At 41.6% G+C, this 20,895-nt stretch overlaps 1 protein-coding gene across 30 annotated transcripts in view; it reads right to left on the bottom strand.

Moving 5' to 3' along the window:
* Positions 1–20,895, bottom strand: part of DTNA (dystrobrevin alpha) — a 365,257-nt gene that overhangs the window by 15,797 nt on the left and 328,565 nt on the right. For 16 of the 30 annotated variants that reach the window (XM_072829207.1, XM_072829222.1, XM_072829235.1 and 13 more), the window contains 4 exons: positions 14,092–14,251; positions 11,529–11,618; positions 9,674–9,842; positions 7,211–7,343 (listed from right to left, as the gene is read on the bottom strand). In XM_072829207.1, the coding sequence (XP_072685308.1) occupies positions 7,211–7,343; positions 9,674–9,842; positions 11,529–11,618; positions 14,092–14,251 (552 nt within the window). Of the gene's footprint in view, positions 1–1,832; positions 2,143–4,795; positions 5,158–5,247; positions 5,297–7,210; positions 7,344–9,673; positions 9,843–11,528; positions 11,619–14,091; positions 14,252–20,895 lie in introns of those variants that run through there. The other 14 variants (XM_072829221.1, XM_072829231.1, XM_072829236.1 and 11 more) reach the window with 4 other exon arrangements.

Here is a 20,895-nt window from a genome sequence, read left to right as displayed (position 1 = left end):
ATGGGCTTCTTTCTATCCAGCGGAGGGCTTTACTATCCCCAAGGCAAGTGATTTTGTTCCAAAGGGCAGCCAAGGACATTGGTTTCTGACCAAATGCAGAGACATGAACAACTTAGAACCTTCCAGAGAGGGATCTGGAAGGTGTCAGGATGTCTTCTCAGTTGGGCACACACCAACTACCAAACACATGGCTGGAAGAAGTTCTTTGCCAGCCCTGGAAGCAAAATCGAATTGCTGAAGCATGAGGTTGACTCAGAACCTTTCTTGCTTATTCTGAATATGGTCTTTTTAGAGATTTTATTATGCAACTTTATTCTAAAGCAATGGCTCTCAACCTTCAGCAGGCACCAGGAATCACCTGGAGGGCTTATTAAAGCACAGGTGGCTGGGACTCGGCAGGCCTGGGATGGGGTTTAAGAATTTGCATTTCTAAACAAATTCCCAAGTGATGCTGATGCTGCCGGTCCAGGGCACACATTTTGAGAGCCACTGTTCTAGACGTTCTCTACTTTCTTTTAAAGGAGACAGGAATTCCAGAGAAGCTGCCATTTAAGTAAAACATATTCAATATGTTGCAGGATTTTTATTTCATCAAATCCTGAAACAAGTAGATTATGTTTTCATTTCCCCAGAATCCCTAAGGGAAGTCTTTAACGCTTCCTGACAAGGGCCATTATAAAGGACCATCAACAGAGACTTTCATTCTTCCTTCTTCGACAGTGCTTTTGCAACATCAGCTTTTCACTGAGTGCAAAATCCCAACTCCACTTAGAAGAGCCTGTTTCCTCTCACATGACCACAGAAGGCTGCATGCAGAACACCAGGTAGCCAGCTAAGGCAATAAACATTCAGAAATAAAAGGAGAGTGAGCGTTTGCAAGCGCACTTTAAGCCTGTACATTTAAAGCTGAAGGCCTCCAGACAACCTGATAGGGGAACTTGTGGATGAGCGGTGTGGTTAGACATGCTCCCTAAAGCTAAAACGAGAGGAACGAGCCCATGGAAGAGCAGAGATAACTTGAGTCCGTTTGGGGATCTTATGGCACCTGTGGTTTATAAACAGCTTTAGCAACAAGTATTTCAAAACATAGTTCACAGTTTTTAAGAAGATCTGTGCTGACTTTAAAAACTAGATTCTATATAATTTGAATGTTGCCTTTTGTTTTGAATATGATATCTATTTGGAAAAAATATTTACACTAAATTCTATGGCTGATTTGTTAGAGTATCTTGAAAGAAAACAACCCCAAGCTGGAAAGAAGCCCCAAAGACTGGATTATCCTGGTGTGATTGGTTCAAGTCACTGCTCATAGAGACTTAAAGACAAATGCAGACAGTTCAGGCCAAGGACCCTTCTTGGCCGCTAGGCCCTGAGTCTGTACACTCAGGTACCAAGTCCTTCGGGGTTAGTGAACTCATGTAGGGCTCTGCAAGTGGTTGTTTTTTTCCAATTGCTGTGGAAAAAAATGTACAGTGTATAATAAACTGTTTCGCTAAAATCTCAAAGAATTCAGAAATCAAACTTCTAGCTATAAACAGTATTAATATTGTCATTGTAAACTGAACAGGTTCCATATCATGTGCAAAGGTTTAAAATGCTTGTTAATACTGCCATCATGAGTAACAGCAGCGTGGGTTTTCAGCCTGTGGGTTTTCTTTCTTTTCTTTCTTTCTCTCTTTCTTTCTTTCTTTCTTTCTTTCTTTCTTTCTTTCTTTCTTTCTTTCTTTCTTTCTCTTTCTTTCTTTCTTTCTTTCTTTCTTTCTTTCTTTCTTTCTTTCTTTCTTTCTTTCTTCTTTTTTTTTTGTGACTGTAGTTGGTTTTTGTTTCTAATCAATCAGGGATGAGCCATGTTACAGAAGATGTAAGTTAGCTTTGAACAGAAGTCAGAAGTCTTTTTTTTTTTTTTCCTTCTCAGAACACACACCTATGAACTACAAATCTTAGAATGAAAAGTTAGCTGCACTATAGTCGGCAGAGCGTCTCTAGGGGTAGGGGTGTGTCAGGAGCTGCTGCGTGTGGCGGCTCCTCTCTGCGCTGAAGCTGCTGCCAGGCGGTGTCTTCTTCTCTGTGTGGGTGGGTGCGGGGCTCTCCTTCATCACCAGCTTTCGTGTTCCCTTCATCATCTGTCTGACTATAGCTTGCCTGGGAATAAGGAACGTGTCATTTTGTTTTAAAGATGAAAACTATTCTCTAAATTAGGGTTTTGAGAATAGGATTTTGAGAATAAGGATCATCCCCGTCCCCCCAACACGCACATATTCACACTCTCTCTCCTCCCTTCCTCCGACCATTGAGAACAGGTGTCCTGGGACACCATGTGCTATTGCTCCTTCGGAAAGGGAGGATGGGAATCCTCTGTGTTGAATCTCTTGCTTAACGGGTACTTGAGGCATCTGAAGGCTTAAAGCATACAAAACAGAAATATTTGTGCTGTCCTCAACTGACAAGCAGATGAGACCACTAACCTCCCACTGAGATGCCAATGTAATTAGAAAAAAAAATTCACTTTCGATTGTCCAAGCCTCCAGTTTCTGAAGTTAGGATGTGGCTGGCCAAGGAGAGTGGTGTCCCATGTGGAGAGAGGGATGGAAAAGAAACAAATCCAAGATTTGAGTCTGCCAAAATGGAGTTTTGGTGGATTCTTGAATTTAGTGTTAAATATTACATACACTATATTTCTTCCAAAGAGGCTAGTTGAAAGGCAAGGTTTTCCTCTATTGGCTCCTGAACTGCTGAGTGCATACTTATCTTTAAATAGTTCTTTTTGAGCAGAGGAAGGGTCTTCTATTTTTCTGGGGTCCCACCATCTGCCCCTTACTCATGTAGGGCTCTGCTCTGGTGGACACCTAATTGACTTGCAGGGTTGAAGTTGGCTTCTGGACCCTTGGATAAGAGATCAGAGCTCTGGGGCAATTTCTGGTCCTGCCACAGGATCAGAAAGCCCAAACAAATCGATCTCAGTAGCACAAACTGTTCCAAGATTTCAGATGAGAAGCCACTGGCTTCTAGATTGACCCATAAGGTTTTAAATACATTTTGCCTGAGTGGCTGATCCAGTGATAGGCTCTTGTTTAGATTTTGAGAATTAGGATCCTCCCCTAATTCTTGTTTAGAGTCCTGTGGAATGTCAGCTCGATAGGTATGTGATGTAGTAAATGGCAGAGGCCACAATGGTTTCAGTTTTCCACTGCCAAACTGACAACAAAAGATTAAAACAGTGGCCTAAGAACTTTTAGAGTACTGAAATCTTTGGCTTTTAGGTAGAAGAACCAACTGCCACTTCTTATGTGAGTTTATGTCAAGGACATTTCGTTAGTTTGTTTAGAAAAAAATATTTTTTTCTAAGAACTAGTGACTGATGTTTAAATAATATGCAGAATAGAAATGATCCCATTGCTGGCACTAAGAGAAAAAAAATGCTCTTAAAGGGGAGGCTTGCTTCTTTCGGACTAGATTTGTTGTAACAGGAGTCGATGTTTTCAGAAACAGCTCCTGGGAATTTTTTTCACCGTGGTCATAATGAATGCACGTGGTGTGGCATTCTCAAATCCAAGGGACAGAGACTAGAATATAGTCAGTTAGGTCCTTCTTTTCACACCAAAAAGGCCTCATTGCTCATAAAGTATATTTCCTAACAGCAGTTATGCCATGATATCTACCTGCTTCATACTAACCTGAGGACGGAGGTCAGTAATGCATGAGCTAGGATATATTCTGTGCAAGTTGATTTGTCATTTTATATATATATATATATGTATATATGTATATATATGTGTGTGTGTATATATATATATACTTTTTTCAATTTAACAGCCAGAGTTGACTTTCCTACCAGCTGTACTATAAGTGTGGTTGTGGTTGGGAAAGACTGTATCACCAAAGTAGATACAAGTCCTTGGGTCCCTACAGCCAGAGACGGTGAGAGGGGTATTTACTCTGAACTGTAATGTGGGGCAGCTAAATGGCCATTAGCTGGAGCCAGAGAAACCATCTAGACTTATGAGACAGTGTAGCAAAAGGTGTATAAAGTCACTGCACATAGCTGAGTTTATAAAAATACAGAGCAAGGGCAGCTTGGGTGGCTCAGCAGTTTAGCGCTGCCTTTGGCCCAGGGTGTGATCCTGGGAACCCGGGATCGAGTCCCGCATCGGGCTCCCTGCATGGAGCCTGCTTCTCCCTCTGCCTGTGTCTCTGCCTCTCTCTCTCTGTGTCTCTCATGAATAAGTAAATAAAATCTTAAAAAAAAAATACAGAGCAAGCTAGTTGTGAGTCCCAGGAGGGTCCCATACACTTACATAATAACTATAGCAGCTCCCCCAGATTGAATCACTTGTAAAGCATAGTGCTAGGCACGTATGTGTGTGCTCATATTAAAGTATGGTGTGTCTGCCACCATGTTAAGCTCCTTATAAACTACCTCCCAGTGAGGACAACTCCACTGTGAAACACGTTGTGTGGAGGCAACAGAGGTTTATAGAGATTTAATAATTTGTCAGGGTTATTTACGCTGCCACGGTTTGGTGGAACCCCTGTTTGAAATCAGGCCTGTCAGAGTCCAGGGTCTAAGCTTCAGACCCCTCCACTCAAGAGGTCCTGCCAGTCAGGTGCTAGTCTCTCTACATTAAACACATTACTAGGCTTCTCCATGTATGTAGGTAGGTCCCCGGGAGGGGGAATCACATGCCACATAAATGATACTTTAAATAAATTAAGCTGTATCTTGTTGAATTCCACAAAAATATAAGGCTGCAGAAGTTTTCCTCTCTGTTTTGATTCTTTTGTTTTCTTTAATAATATGAGGTTTGGCCTTCACTTTTGATCTCTGGGTCCTGAATACAGCACGACTCTGAGGCTGGCCCATCTCTGGATGTGCTGAGCACGCCTGGACTTTTCCTTCTCAAGCGACAGAGAAGCTGCCAACTCAGGCGCTCTTAGGGACTGGTGATGAGGCATCATCGCCCCAGAGGATTTCTGGGGGGCATCTCTGGTGTTATAGAAGTTTCTGTGCCAATTTTCCTAATTAATAGAGTAAAAAGTCAATTCCAAGGTGGTCTCCCAAATCTCCACTGGATTATAATGAAATGCTTCCATAGGCCGGATGATTCTTTGATATCAGCAGGGAAGGAGGATATTTTATCACATAGAACATAGAAACACCTAAGAGAGAGTGATTGTGAATTTAGGTTACTGGTTATCAGAATTCAGTGTACAGTGGCCACGTTTCCTCCTAAATAAGATGGTACTTACTTGAAAGGAGAGTGATAAAAGGATATTGTATTCAACCTTGCAAGCTGACCTGTGGGTGACAAAGGACACAAACAAGAAAGGTGACATGTCAAGTCTGTGATGCAGTCAAGCTGGTGAATTATTTGGATGGAAGCCATGCAGAAAGACACACAGAGAGAGAGAGAGTCCACTGAATGAAAACAGCATTCTGATCCATCAAGCAACCATATGCTCACAGAGTAGTCACGAAAAGCCACTTCAATGTTCTCTAGGGCATATGTCTTGAGTGGGGACACACAGGCCTACTATGGTCTCCTACACCTTTTCTTTGCCTTTCCCTTGAAGTCACTGGGCATGGAAAGGAAAGGAGGGAAAGAGCTTAAGATTGACCAGAGCCGGCAAAAGCTCCAAGTACATCTTAAGCTATTGATAGAATTTCCCCTCATTCATTACTCATATAAGGTTAAATTCCCAATTCATTGAAATAAACAAAAATCTAATATTTTACGCATAATGGCTGTCTCTCTTTAAAAAAAAAAATCTAGAATTTCAGTCACTGTTGTCACCAAAATCCAGAAACTGATATGGGCTCAAAGAGGGAGGCCTAAGAGGCGCCACTAACAGCATGAACCAGAACATTGATTATTTAACCACATCCCTCTCTCTCTACACAGCAGAGCCAAATGAAATATGTGTAGGAATGCCATCCTCGGAGTTCCCAGAGATACCCTCACAGCTTCATCCAGGCTAATTTCTTTCCGTTGCTGGGCCACAGAAATGGCAAAATAAGAGTATTCTCCATGGGTCTACTTCCGGCAACTTTGGTGTTGAAGCATGGCCTTACATACATAGTCACTGATTTTTTTCTTTCTTTCTTTTTTTTTGGCAGGGGTGGGGTGGGGGAGGTATGGACTAGGCCTACATTTTAGTTGCTTCTGAAATATGGTTGTTAAACTGAAAAGGCTAATGGAACATTCCAACAAAACTTTTGTTTTATATTGTCAGGGTGGAGTTGGTAGGCTTCAGTTTCTTTCCTACTACATTCTTCTTCGGAAAATATTTCAAAACAATCCACAAACATATGAGAAGCAGAGGTAATGTATTCTCTCTGCTTCTCTTTCCTTCACTAAGAAAGGGCTGCCGCTCATCTACGAGTGTGGAAGAAGCTTATCTGGCCATTGGACAGAAAGCCTGGCATGAAGAAATATCCCATGGGGTCTGGGGGGCAGTAGGTCTCAACCAAGCAAACATCCCTGAACTCCCAGGACCTCAAGAAAACACCTGTGAATTACAGGGAAGAGAAACATACGAGCAAGACAATCACTGCAGAACAATCTTCATGGGGAAAATGTATCTCTTTTAGGATGACTTACTAATTACACTTAGTCCCACTTGTGAGCGTGAAGTTCAGTGAATTCATGGATGGATTAGTAATATACTCCAATATACATGAAAATCTGTCCATCCATACCCTGTTGAACACAGAGCCTCCAGTTCTTGCCACATTTCTTGGTGAGATTTGATCCCCTCCTACTTATTTATTTTGACATGAGGTGGGCCATGAGGGAGGCTGAGGACAAATGATTCAAGGGAGGAGATATATTTAAACTTACTATTCAGTTTCCTTGGGCCCTGTTCTCTGTATCTTTTTATTTTTTATTTTTTATTTTTTTTTATCTATGAGAAAAAGCATCTTTCCCAATGATCTTAGAGCAGTATGGATTGCTAGTCACTGTGTTTCCACTAAAATGACAAGATCTTTTTCACTTTCCAGATCAGAAATTTCTAAGAATTCATGGTGAGCGGTATAGCTCTAAGAAGTATTTACAATTTTTACTGTCTAGAATGTGTGGAGTAAGGAATGTAATCAGAATATTCTGGAGAGGATGGGTGGAAGAAAGGAGAAGGTATGGATTTTCTGGGTAATGTAAAAGACCCAGCTACAAGGGGGCTGGGGGCCAGGGGCCAGGCCAGGTGCCCATACCTGGTAGGCTTCATCCTGCAGCTTCTGTTTCAGGTACTCTTCCATCTTGAGCTCGTTCTCCAGCTGCCGGACCGAGTCATTTTCATAGTTCTCATCCTCTGGCCGCACATAGGGGTCCCCATCTTCTGTGACCCTGGGAATAGACCACAAATGGTGTTTGGGAGCAAATCTTGAAAGTAGAAGTGGAATTCACGTGTTAGCTATAGTTTTGAGGCCCATTTACTGAGTCCTCTAATTTGCTTCTTTGCTTCAATTCACTTCAACTCAACATCTTCTGTTACCTAACAGAAAATTAAAAAAAAAAACAAAACAATTTTGGAGGTTTGGAGATATAATCAAGGTATTCTCATGCAATCTTTCTATGGCAGGCTGATGACCATTGGTCATCTGTATTTTCCTCTGGCTTATGGGAATGAGTTGCCTTTAAAGTGTTTGTCAGGCTTAAAAGAGGCAGCCTTATCTTTTGAAAGGATATAGTTTTCCCAATATGTTTTTTTTTTTTTTTAATAGAATCCAAGAACACTTTCTATAAGGAAAGTGAGCCCTCTACTGAAATAACGATTAAGGACATTTGTTCATAATTTAACCCCCTTTGTGTTTTGCACATATGTAGGCACATGCACCCATGCACTTTATTTTTTTTTATTTTTATTTTTCCCATGCACTTTATTTTTACAGTAGAATAAATCTTAGAATATCAGCTCATCAGTGTCAGGAAAGTAATACTTGAACCCATAGCTCTTGATCTTAAAAATTTATACTAGCTGTGAATCTAAGAAATCCCCTTAAGTTGTTCAATTCTATCATTACACAAATGGCTAAGAATGATCTCCTTCACTAATGTGTGACTCTATTTGCATCTATCCATCCCAGTTTATAAAAACCCTTCCTGAGACTAAACATAAATTTACTACCTAAGTCATATGACTAAAATATTCTCAGGGTAAAACTCAGTATATGTTTAGATAGTACAGATATTAAAATATCTCCTAAAGTGAAGAGAGTGGTCAAGTAGAAATTTCTGGGTTGGAACTTAATGCCATTGTTCATGTTTATTTATATCTGTACGACATGTTCTCATTATTTTTAGAGGTTTGGGGCCAGCCTAAATAGGTCTGTGAGGTGGTTGTGAACTTTCCCTCCCCAATTCCCCAGCCTGTGCTGGTGGCTGGTACTGCCATCAGCATACCAGGGACAGTGGAGTGGGGGTAGATTTAGATACACTCTTGGATTTTTGGATTAGAACGAGAACATTTTAGGTAACCACATGTTAATGCCTTATTATAAAAAGTCAAACAGGTATTTTCCAGACTAAACTGATGACAATTCACCATTTTGAATAACTAACAAATCAAATAATTCTAAATTATAGAGGAAAGGACAAGAAAGCAAACTAAAGTTAAAAGCAGCAGCCTACTGCTATTTAAAATTATGTTAGGACTGTTTTGTTTTGATCTCTCAGCCTGCCTTTTCACTACTCGCTTTCCAACCACATCTATTTATAGTTCCCCATTATTACTAGTCTACTCACTACTTGGATGGAGATCCAAAACACCAGAAAGGCCTCTGGTTAGTTTCTTCTTTGGGTCCTGAAAATGGCCAGTTTATTTTTGTAGACTAGTCTGCAGCATTTTTTTTTTTTACATTAAGCACCATCACCTTCCTAGTTTTTAATGCTCAGTGAACCCCTCTGCAACCCTCTGGTGAGCCTCTCTGGCCATGTTTCTAACAGCTGCCTGAGCCCCTGCTCTCTTGAAGGCTCCCCTGCTGGGCTCAGGCAAGTCCAGCCTGGTTCCTTTTGCTTTGTTTCTCAGCTTTGGTTTCCTAGGCCTGTCGACATGGGGTGTGAGCTGATCCAGGGACACAGGAAGTCTGGAGGGGATGTCACTGATTCTGCTGCTGTCAAGCTACAGAAGCCTAATTGGATGAAATCTCTTGCAAAATGACTCTCAAAGGTCAGATTTATACAAATGCAACGAGTCAACCAGATTGGGTTTCTTTATAATGAGGTTTTAGACATTTACTTATTTCAATTCCAGCTGCTTATATAATGTTGTTTATACCCATTCTGAATAGAGGCCTCTCTAACATCACCTGGTCCTCTAAGGGCAAATATAGCACATTTAGAAGATGGAATGACTTCTCTCTGAACGGGTCTTTGAGTCCTGGGAAAGCAGAGAGTGATTTTTTAATACTATTTTGTACACAGCTAGCACCGTGCCTTGGGCGAGCCAGGCTCTCAACAGGCACTGGTTGGTTTTGGTTACTGCTATTCTGGATATAGCAGATATAGGGGGGGACGTCACCTTTCACTGTGTAGCACCCTCCTACCTCTTCTGGCAAACAAGGAAACTATATGACCCCTTTCCAAAATAAAAAATGAAGCAACCATGTTTTTATTTTCCTGTATTTCCTATGGAGTGTTCTGTTACTGAGAAATGTCCTTGCACAGAAGATACTTACCCATCGCTGCGCATGGTGCTGGGGGTAGCACCACTGTGGAGGTACCCAGGTTTCCGGGCGTGGATTTGCGCTAGAAAAGCCTTTTCAGAGGTTGGCGATGGAACCAGATCCTCAAACTGAGTCCGCGCAAATTCAGAATCCACGTTGCTCTCTGTTTCACTTCCCACCTCTATTAAGTATGATTGAAGAAATGAAGAACTACTCAGATTTTTTTTTTTTATGACTGGCAAATAAAGCGCTGGGCTTAACATAAGTCAACCTGTGCTGTATAAAATATTAACTAGCTATTGGACATAAGTCAGGTGAATTTATTATTATTTTTTTTCCCAAAATGACATTTGATACTGACATGAATTTCTAGAAGATCATTGGGTATACAGTATTGTCTTTTTTTTTAATCTCAATCATATCATGAGGAATTTTTGTGTCTTGACTGACTTAATTTCTTAACACTTTTGTTTCAACCCTCTCTACAAAAGCCTTCACTAGGACTGCCCTTACTTTTAATATTACTTTAATTTAGGAAATACAAGCCTAAAATATTACATTCACTTAATATCTCAAAGTATTGTGAATATAAATGAATAGTACTTGAAGCTTCCACAATAAGAGTAACATTTTAGTTATCATGTACTTGGGCATGCCACTAATCGTGATGTATTAATACTGCCATTTTTATCCTGTTTGGTAATCTTTTTTTTATTTTTTTTATTTATTATGATAGTCACAGAGAGAGAGAGAGAGAGAGAGAGGCAGAGACACAGGCAGAGGGAGAAGCAGGCTCCATGCACCGGGAGCCCAACATGGGATTCGATCCCGGGTCTTCCGGATCACGCCCTGGGCCAAAGGCAGGCGCTAAACCGCTGCGCCACCCAGGGATCCCATTACTTTAATTCTTATTATAGAGGCTTTAAGAAACCTAAATCCAGGATTTTTTTCTAATATTGGTTTTATTTATTTATTTCTATTCTATTTATTTCTAATATTGGCTTTATTTATTTTAATATTTATTGTATATTTGAGATTATACATTGTTATAATCTCAAACTTTGTAACCAGAGTCCTGTCAGACAAATATCTTGCAAGGTAGGCTGAAGGAACAGATGAGATGTACCAGTAAGATAATTATTTGCAGATTCATGCTGTTAAAATTTTAAAGACTCTGTGTAGTATTATCAGAATAAAGAGTCTCTCTCAATGTCATGCTCTTTATTTTCTGGGCAGATCTTTCTTTGGACATATTGCAAAGGTAAATTGCAATTTAGCCTCATTCAAATAGCAATGCATTTCAAATGAACAGAGTTTAAATGAATAAATAAAACATTTGACCTTATAAAATAACTTTAGTATCATGTCACTTTGGATCACAGTATTACAAGTTACAAAGACTAGATATTATAAAACCAGAATCACAGGTCAATTTTAGTGTTTTTATTTCCTCCTGCATTTTTCAAACTTTCTACATTGGCTCATGTATTAATATTCTTCTCATCAGCAAAATATAAACAGCACTAAAAAATCTGAATATACCAAAAAAAAATCTTCATCTTTAAAATATCTTTTTCTTTCTTTTTTAAAAAATATTTTATTTATTTATTTGATAGAGAGCACACAAGCAGGGGGAGTGGCAGAGGGAGAAGCAGGCTCCCTGCTGGCAAGGAGCCCCTTTGGGACTTGATCCCAGGACCCCGAGATCATGACCTGAGCTGAGGTCAGATGCTTAACTGGCTGAGCCACCCAGGTGCCCTAAAATATCTTTTTCTATTTGACAATGAGGAGATCTCTAAAAGAGACCCCTAGCAGTTATGGGTCCCTCTGAAATGAGCAGACAAATGAGAGGGGACCAGGAACTCACCAGAATTCAGCTCTTTCACGAGAGAGGACATGGTGTTAGTGATAGAATCTGCTGCTACTAGTAAGTCATTTCTTAAATTTCTTCTTGAACCTTGAGTGAAGAAGAAATGATCATTTGAAAAAATCACAGCTTTTCTTATTTTTTCCCCAAATTTTTATGCAATTTACCACTTATATTGATATCCTGAAGAAAGAAAACTTCCAAGACTTCTCCTTTTCAGAAGTGCTTTGGTTCACTTTCTGAAAAAATACCGTGTACTTAGGACAGTGGCCTCTGATGTAAGAAGACATGGCCACTGATGAAGGAGGTGTTCATTTATTATACAAATTGGGACAAGTTTGCAAGTGAAAGGGGGTGGCATGATAACAAGGCTGGGTGACCTGGCACAAACCAGGAGGGTCCCAGGCAAACTAATATCTCTGGGTACCTTTCTTAGAAAAACTGACACAGATGTAAGGTCTGGTTTTGCCCAGAGAACTGCACCTTGCCAGCTGCTGCTACAGTTTCAGCCATGACCTGGTGGCTGAGCACATGGGAGTTTGATCTCCATCCTCATGGCCTCTGTCTCATCAGAGCTTCCAGAGTTCCCCTACTATTTGAGGTATCTCTGGGGAGTAGGAACCCTAGGCATCAAATGCCCCAGAGCATGGAACAGGGGTGGGGATTCTTGAAACTGCTCAAGACCTGGGCAGAAGATGTATGCCTGGTACTCTGAATTGTAACTTAGACTACACTCCTTCATGGTAGACGAAGCTTACGATGATGTTTCAGGCACATGAGGCGTTACATGGGTATCTGCGGGCTGGCTTGGGTGTGAGGTAGAAATGGAACAGAAGGCTTGGCCCCATAACATCTTTGGGAAAAAGGGCTCAAGATTCCAAACACCTGAATTACAGATGAACTTAAGTAGCACGAGCTCTTTATGAGCTAGGGGCTGTTGATAGGCCACCACAGTTCATACAGTAATTTCACAGAAAGTAAAACTCAGCAAGTAAAATAATAAATACATGTACATTTAAAAAATCAAAGGAGTCAGATAAAACAATTATAATTTAAAATTCTATTTGATTAAAAATACTGTAAATTTCAAGATGAGATTTAGAGAAAGGACTTTTTTTTTCTTTGAAAACTTTTTTAAAAGGTTATTTTGTATAACCTATTTTCTTTTTCAGAGGAAAAAGACCTATTATAGATATTTCCTTTTCCCTCATAGTGGAGAGTACATCATTCTCTTCCTTTAAAATGAAATATTTTATGCTCCATACAGAATGCATAACAGTGTCTCTTTCCTCACAGTCTTTATTAATGTTAAACATTTTTTAAGTCTGTGAGGCAAGAGGTGATATTTGTATTTCTACAGCAATTTGTAAGACTGGGCTTCTTTTTATATCTTTGTTGGCAATTTATAATGCTTCTTCTGTCCCTAAACTTCACCTATTTCTGTTTTAGGAATGTCTTTTTCTTAACGATCTCTATATGCTTTATGTGTAGCTGAAATTGTGAAACTTGTTTGCCGCATATGCTGGAAGTGTTTTCCCCAGTCTATTTTTTGTTTTTTGACTTCATTTATTTATTTATTTTTGCCTTAAAACTCGTCATCAAATATATCTCCCTTTTCCTTACAGCTATACGTGAGGACCTAGAAGGATGTTCATGATATATTAACTTACAGAAAATGCAAATTGCATATCAAAATGCAAAGCATTTGGTCTTGTTTGTGTGAAAAAGAAGAGTAGGTGTTTATAAAAACACACATAAACATATGCAATTATATATAAATAAAAAATTGAGAAAAGATTATATATAAATTAAAAAATGGCTAAAGGCCGTTTGGGAATGAGATTGGCGGGGTGACGGTCTGCAGGCAGATATATATATATATATATATTTTTTGGTCGAACTTTCTGTAAATTTAAAAAGTCATGGCAAGAAAAAGTTTAAAAAGGATTAAAATATTTCCAAATGAATAAGATCACTTGCCTTGAGGACCCTACCCCCATCCTTGGCGCGTGAATGGAAGAGGCAGCAGGTGGGAGAATTCTGTTCTATTTATCACCCTCTGGCATTAACCATGGAGGCTGGACCTCCTGGCCCCTGTTACAGAGGCGATGCTTCAACTCTTAGGGCGGCTGTGAAACGCCCTGCTTGATCACCACAGGGCTGCATCCCACCTCAGTTGGGGCTGTTTAACCTCAACCCTGAGTTGGCTTTAACATAAAGGGAAGAAGGTAGGAAATAAGATCTTTCAGAATTTGAAAGTGGATTATTACATTTATAAAGTGGCCTGGGCTATCGGTGAAAGGGTTTCCCTTCCCTTAATGAGCAAAGACTCCTACAAAAATGGAGCTGGGCAACAGAAACTCAAGAAGATGAGAAGGTCATGTGAGAAAGAGATCAGCCTCGGGAGCTTCTAGAACAGCTCTTGGGCCAGGCTGCCACGAGGACTGTGCTGGCATGTCCACACTGTGGCTCCGGCAGCTCGAGCCAACCTACACACCGTGGTGTCCTATCGGCCCTGTGGAAGAGCAGAACAACAAAGAGCGCCCCCCCCCCCCCCACTTACTTTGTGCAAAGGCCTCCTGAACGTCTCCCCCTACCCCGGTGAGGGAGTCCTGGGGCGTGTGGGCCGGGCTGGAGCAGGCCGAGGCAGACCGCACAGGCATGGGGATGGGCCTGCTGATGGTGTGGCTGGGGGACGAGCGAGGAGAGCCTGCCCCCTGGGTCTGGAGAGACAATGTGACCCGTTAATTTGTTTTCCCAAAGCCCCAGTCCGAAGCCAACAACAGTAACAGTGAGATCTCCCCCCAACACCCCCCCTCACCCTCCACCCCCTCAGCTGGAGGACATCCTAGGTGATTGAGCCGGTCATCCTAATCCTGAGTTGCAGGAGGTAATTCAGAACTTTATTGTCTATAATCTGGACTTTTGGTTACATGTTGAAAGTTAAGAATATTAGTAGAGCCCTGTTCTGTCATACATGAGATGTGTGCCCCTGTCATGAGGCTACTGTTAAGCTGTGATGATTACAAGGTGTGTCTGTTTCCTCCTGAAGGAAGTTCTGCATAGAATAAAAAGACACTTTAGAACAAAGTTTGAAATATAAATTAGGAAAAAAAAAAGAAATATAAATTAGGAGACTTTGGGGGATGGATGTGGCTTATATAATTCCTAAAGTTTCGACCTGCCTTGGCATGATCTTTAGAGGCTAATTTATAGGCAGGGTCATGTCATGTAAGAGCGTGCATACTGAGTCTCAAATGAAGAATCAAATGAGGTATAAATGGCTTTATCCCCATTTTTTTTTGTAAAAGTTCATTTTGTCTAATTGCTCTGAGTCAGGGATTCAAATACGGAAGACAAAAAAAAGAACTCTTGGTTTCTAATTTTTGGCTACTGTTTCCTGCAGGAAATGTCCTTCTCGTTGTGACAAAGCAGTCATTTTAGCAGTAAGAACAGTGGGATTTAAAAGTGAGTAAAGAAAAAAAGTAGAAAGCAACTAAAAGCTATTTACTACATATAGTCCTCGGCATGAAACCATTCACACCTTGAATTTCACAGCTCTGTCTCTAGGATGAGGTTTCTTGGAAACAGTTTCTGGGTTATAATGATTAGTTTACAAAGGAAGTCAGTCGGAGTAAAAAAATGCAAGGCCACCCTCCAGTGCATACTCAAAGATTGGGTGTTCATGTAAACTCCATTCCAGTTTGTTGGGTCTGGCCAGGGAAAGAGAGGACTCTTTCATAGCAAGGCCCAGAGAGATTTAGCATCAACCCATTCAGACCCAGGGACGTGCACCATGGGAGAAGTGCTCTGGAATATTCGATTTGGACTGTGGTGTGGGGTCAGCTGCTTGCAGTTAAAACACACAACATAACTCCTGTAAAATGCCATGCTGTTAGCTTTCTGGGGCTCAGCATCACACATAAAAAGTCAAATCTTATAAATTGAGAAAAATCTAGATTAAAAATGAAGCAAAACAGAACAGAGCAGAGCAAAGAACTCATGTGGGCTGGGGATGCCACTCTTTCACTCTTAACAATACCTTGAACGGTCTGTCCGGGCCCAGGGAAGAGAAGTGTGCCTGCTTGCATGATGCTTTGCAGCCCGTTGGCCCAGCCTGCTCAAGGACGGGTCTGGTTCCCCCCAGCAGACTTTGGCAGCTTGGTCTCGTTAACCACGAAACCTCTGCTTTCTGAGCTACCATGGTATCCCCCTGCTCCCCTTGCCAGTAAGAAATGACTTCACCTTTGCATCATGCTTTGCCATGTAGTAGGATTTTCATGGGCACCCCCACTGATTTGATTTCTCTCCATGACCTACTGAAGAGGCATCTAAATGTGCAGTTGTGAGTCCAAATGCTCAGAGAGGTGAAAAGGATTGCTCTGGAGTTGGAGCGGGAGAGCCTGGGATGCTGGGGGGTGCCTCAAAGGAGTTCTGCAGCCCTGAGGGCTGCCTCCCCCTGACAACCCATCCTGTGCACATTCTCCAGGCAGGGCCATCAGCAGGGCTCCTTGCCCTTTCTTACCTGTCCTCTTTACCCAGGACCAGTTTCACAGCAGGGAGGAGGGATTGGGATGGGAAATGGACAGAGGGGTTGAAAGAAGGAGGCTCCTCTTGGCTACATAGCTAGGTTACCCCCTCAACTCTGGGCACCCAGACCCTCTTCTAGGGTAGGGAGTTCATGATAATCCTACAACTCCACTTTTCTATGTAATTTACAGTGGACAAAGCACTTCTACATAGACTGTTTGGTTTCGTTCTTGTTATTGGTGCTAAGAATGATAGTCACTTATATTTGAATAGCAATTTGCAGTCTCTAAGGCAGTTTAACCCCAACTATTTCACTTAATCCTCCTAGCAACAGTATCAGGTCTTATATTCCCATTTTCCAGCTTAGCAAACAGGCTCAGAGGTGTAAGTGAGTTTCCCAAGGCCTCTGAGCTACAGAATAGCAGAGATAAACTGGATCTTTAGCCTCATGTCTACAAGCCCAGGGCTTTCCCACAGCACCACAGCCACTTCTGAGGTTGAAGCACTGTGACCACCTACCACAGGCTTCACTCCGGGAGAAGGGTTTAGCAGCCTGAAGGCTGAGAAGGCGCAGGGCCTGGACCCACCCGCCAGTGGTGCTGGAGTAGTTGCATAGGGCTTCCGGCTGGGCAGGAAAATACCTTTCCATTGCTGGGTCTCGGGGCACAGTGTAAGTGCCCCAGTGGAGCAAGAGCCCGTGGTCAGTACAGAAGTACAGGTGCAAATCCCTTATCTGCAAACTTGAAATCCAAAAAGCAGCAGAGGTGATTTCATAACTGATGTGAGGCTGTACCATATATGGTATCTGTGCTGTACTGCCTTTCTAAAACCTGAGAGATTCGAAGCCCTGGGACATATCAGGAACCAGTGATTTCAGATGTGGGGCTGCAGGTCTGTGTTTCAGTATCTTAATGGTTATTCTGGGGCTGCATCACATAGCTGCTCCATTGCACCTGTTCCATCCAGGTGTCTAGTACAGAGTGCTCAGGGGGCTGCCCCCTCCCCTTTGGGCACTAACCTGGCCCTTCTAAGCTTCCCGTCTGTCATCTCCTACCTCTGGCAACACTCTTCCCTTCTCCTCATGCCCTGATCTCTCCTGCTAACTGTGTTTGAGACATTTCCAGTCCTCTCTCTGCTCAATAATGCTTGGTCTCCAAAGTCAACTTTCCCTACTTCTTTCTGCCTGCTTCCTTTCTTCAAAACCCCCATTAGTGGTTCTGTGTTAAGAGAAAAATAATTGACTATAGTTATGTGTTAAGGGAAAAACAGTGGACTGAATCTAAATTACACCAATGTGCGAATGACTGATAGTCAACATCTCCTAAATGAATCTCTAATTGGTGCAATTTCAAGCAGTCTGGTTATGTGAAGAACTTAAGTGGAGATTCTGTGCTGGAGACAAGATTCAGTGGCATCTTCCCTGCAACTCCCCTCCCAAGGCATGTTCAGACCCGGGGGTGGTGGGAAGACCCTGGCTCCCTGGGTGAACATGTCTCTTTGTCCAGACCTTGTCCAGTTTGATGCATGGTACCTTCCAGGGACCTGCTCCTGGGAATGCCATCTCTGGCCTTCCTTTCTGTATTTTCTGTAGGGTCACTAGGAAAGGGCAATTGCCTCTTGGCATTGGGGCAGATCAGTGGAGATATCACTGAGTGTCATTTTCAGGTCAGGTAGTGACCGCTGTAGAATGGTGGCCTCTTGGCCTGTCTATGAAGTATGGCTCTCTGCTAACAACTTTCAAGGAGCTAGAGGGAGTAATCTCTGGGAACATCCTTTCCTGGAAATTACTTGATGATTAATGGAGAGAAGACTTAAGGGACAATGGTCCATGCAGATCAATATATAGATCTAAAATTCCTGAGAGGAGAGTTGATTTATGGAAAAAGGAAAACATACATCATACTTGGCAAATTTAAAATAGCTCACTTCCTAGTGAATAAATGAAAAATTCATTTCTGCACTCCATCCTCTGAGTCCACTCAACCTGCTGTTGTATCAATTTTTAAGAAGTCTGACAAGATCCATACATTTTCTGATTTTTTCCAGGAAGTATTTTGGTTTCTACTCAGCACCAGAAAGGAGGGAGGCTTCAGGGAAAGGACCAAACGTGTAATTGCTGCTGGAGATGCGGCTGAGCAGATGACCAGGAGATGGGAGTGCACCCCGCCCCCCACCCCCCCCCCCCCCCCCGAAAAGTCTGCCTCTCAGGTTTGCCTGGGAACACAGCCCAGTCTGCCTGGTTTTTCTTAGCAGCCTCAGAAGGTGCAGTAAAGCAGTGTTTAGCCACATGCAACCCTCTTTTCATCCTTTCTTCCAATACACATTCACTGACTATCATCATGGGGTTGCTGTCTGTCCATAGTGCTGTGGGGATACAGATGAGGTGACTAATTCTGACAGGTCAGGCAGGAGGCAGCACTTGACTTCGGTCTTAATAGTGGAGATTTCTGGGCAGAAGAGAGGATGTATCGCAAGGAGAGAAGAACATTCCAGGCCTCAGAGTGTCATGAGCAAGGGAAGGGAAGAGTGAGGGGTATCGCAGATGCGGTGAAGAGGCCAGGATGGTGAATGCACCAGGAACATGGCAGGGAATGGAGGGGACTGAGGCTAGTGAGGTGGCGGTGCCAGGTTTGGGCATCTCTGACATCATGAAAGGGGCTAGATTTGAACTAGATGGTCATCTGCTAAGGTTAGAGAAATAATTTTTAAGTCGAGAAATAATTGTTACTTTCCTAGAATTTACTGATGAATCCCTATTTAAATTTTTTTTAAATTTATTTACTCACGAGGGACACAGAGAGAGAGGCAGAGACATAAGCAGAGGGAGAAGCAGGCTCCCTGCGGGGAGCCTGGTACAGGACTTGATCCCAGGACCCTGGCAAGACTCTCACCCACTGAGCCACGCAGGGATCCCTGAATCCCTAATTTTAAAAAAAGGTTGTGAGAGAGAGCAGGAGAGGCTGAGAGGGTATGTTTTGAATGGTAGATGTCGTCCTAATATCACAGTTGATTATTTATGATGTGAATTCCACCCCACCATCCCATCCCACTTTTGATTGTGTCACCACTCCACAGGGTCCCCACCTGGGAAAATGAGCAAGGGAAATACAGGAAGGTGAACTGCTCATATTCCAAACAATGTGTTTGGGAAAAATAGGAGCCTAAACAACCAGGACTTCCCGAGTTAGCTGGGCTCCAGTTGTAAAGAGAGAAGAGAATGGGGCCAGAAGGTGCAATCTGAAATGCTTCACGTTCCTTCTCTGAGACGCTTAGTTAACGAGAAGGAGGAGAAATGAATGTGTGTGTGTGTGTGTGTGTGTGTGTGTGTGTAAAATATGGATCAAGTCAGAAAAGTTTACGTATTCTCAGATGTGTATACATATATACATATATACATAATTTTATACTAATATCTGACATGCACATAGTATTTCAAAAAGTGCTTTCACATCCATTACCTTTGAAAATCTACGCAACAGTCCTGTGAGCCATGTATTATCAGTATGTTTGAAATAAATTACCAGGAAGTTAATGGACTTACTTAAGATCTTACAGGTGTGAGCAAAGAGTGGGAACCCCTATAATCAGGTCTAACACCACTGATCTCTCTACAAGAAATTTTATTGAGACCTTACGTTCTGAACTCAAAGTCAGGATATCTGGTTTTAGATTGGGACGTGATATTTGGAACTGGAAGTCTACCAGAAACTCTGAAACATACTGTCATTGCAACTATCCCCCAGCTGCCTTCATTATTAAACTTTTTATGAGTGTTCTTTTTATGGTTCCTTCAATAAATCTTAAAAATACACAAAGAAGAAAGAGGGTAGGATAATTTGGATGCAAGTTTTGTAAAAAAAAAATTTATTGCTTATGATACCATAATCATCATATTATATTACAGGCACTATTTTTTTTTAAAATTCATGTTCTCTCCTCAAGGGGAATAAATTCATGCATTACCTCTAACAAGAAACAGTATAAGTAGGAATTATATATACCAGTATAATAAAATACATTGAACCACACAGACTTATGATAAAGCAAGTAGAGGTTATTAAATCAAGCACAATTTGTTGTGCGCAGTGTCTTAAATTTGATTTTACAAAGAGAATGTCCCCAAAGGGGTAAGGCTCATAAATAAAAACAGAATTTAGAAGCAGACGCCAGACTAAAACCTCTAAATTCTCTCCTTAGATCATGTTATACCAAAGGAAGTTTATATATTTGGACGGCATATGTTCATTTCCTTGTAGAACTGCCTGTTCAGGATTGGGACATATAGGGTTCTGTCTTTAATTTTGACTGAAGGTCAGTATTATAATCAGCCACTTGACATTTGCTGCTGCATTTGTCTGTTTTATTATTTAGCGCTCCTTCTCTAAAGCTCTGAGTGAAGACTTCCTTTTTATATTTTATGCCAACAGAAATTTTGATCCCCTGAGAACTGGCATTTTTGTTCTGATAAAACCACCAATTATATGTTTCTTTTCTTTTCTTTTCTTTTTTTCTTTCTTTTTTTTTCTTTTCTTTCTTTTTTCTTTTCTTTTTGCCTCCTTGCCAAAAAGCTAAGAGGAACACCCTTGTCCCTTATGATTAGCATATTTGCATTTTCTGTTTTTCAGTTTCTGATATTTCTAGATTTATTTTATAAAGTCACTGTTGACATCTCTAGTTGTAAGCTACCTTGGGTCCTTTTCGAGAAGAGACTTGAGTATACATCTATCTGGGTGTTGCCAGTAAGGGGCCCTTTAGAATCTCTGCAGCACTACCCAACTGAGGGCTGCCGTGCAGAGATGCAGAGCCATGGAGGGCTCCGTGGAAGGAGCTGGAAGGA

Source organism: Canis lupus, chromosome 6 (assembly GCF_048164855.1).
Source record: "Canis lupus baileyi chromosome 6, mCanLup2.hap1, whole genome shotgun sequence".
NCBI lineage: Eukaryota > Metazoa > Chordata > Mammalia > Carnivora > Canidae > Canis > Canis lupus.
The sequence above is the reverse complement of the archived record's forward strand: the minus strand, read 5'-3'. Positions and strand labels throughout refer to the sequence as shown.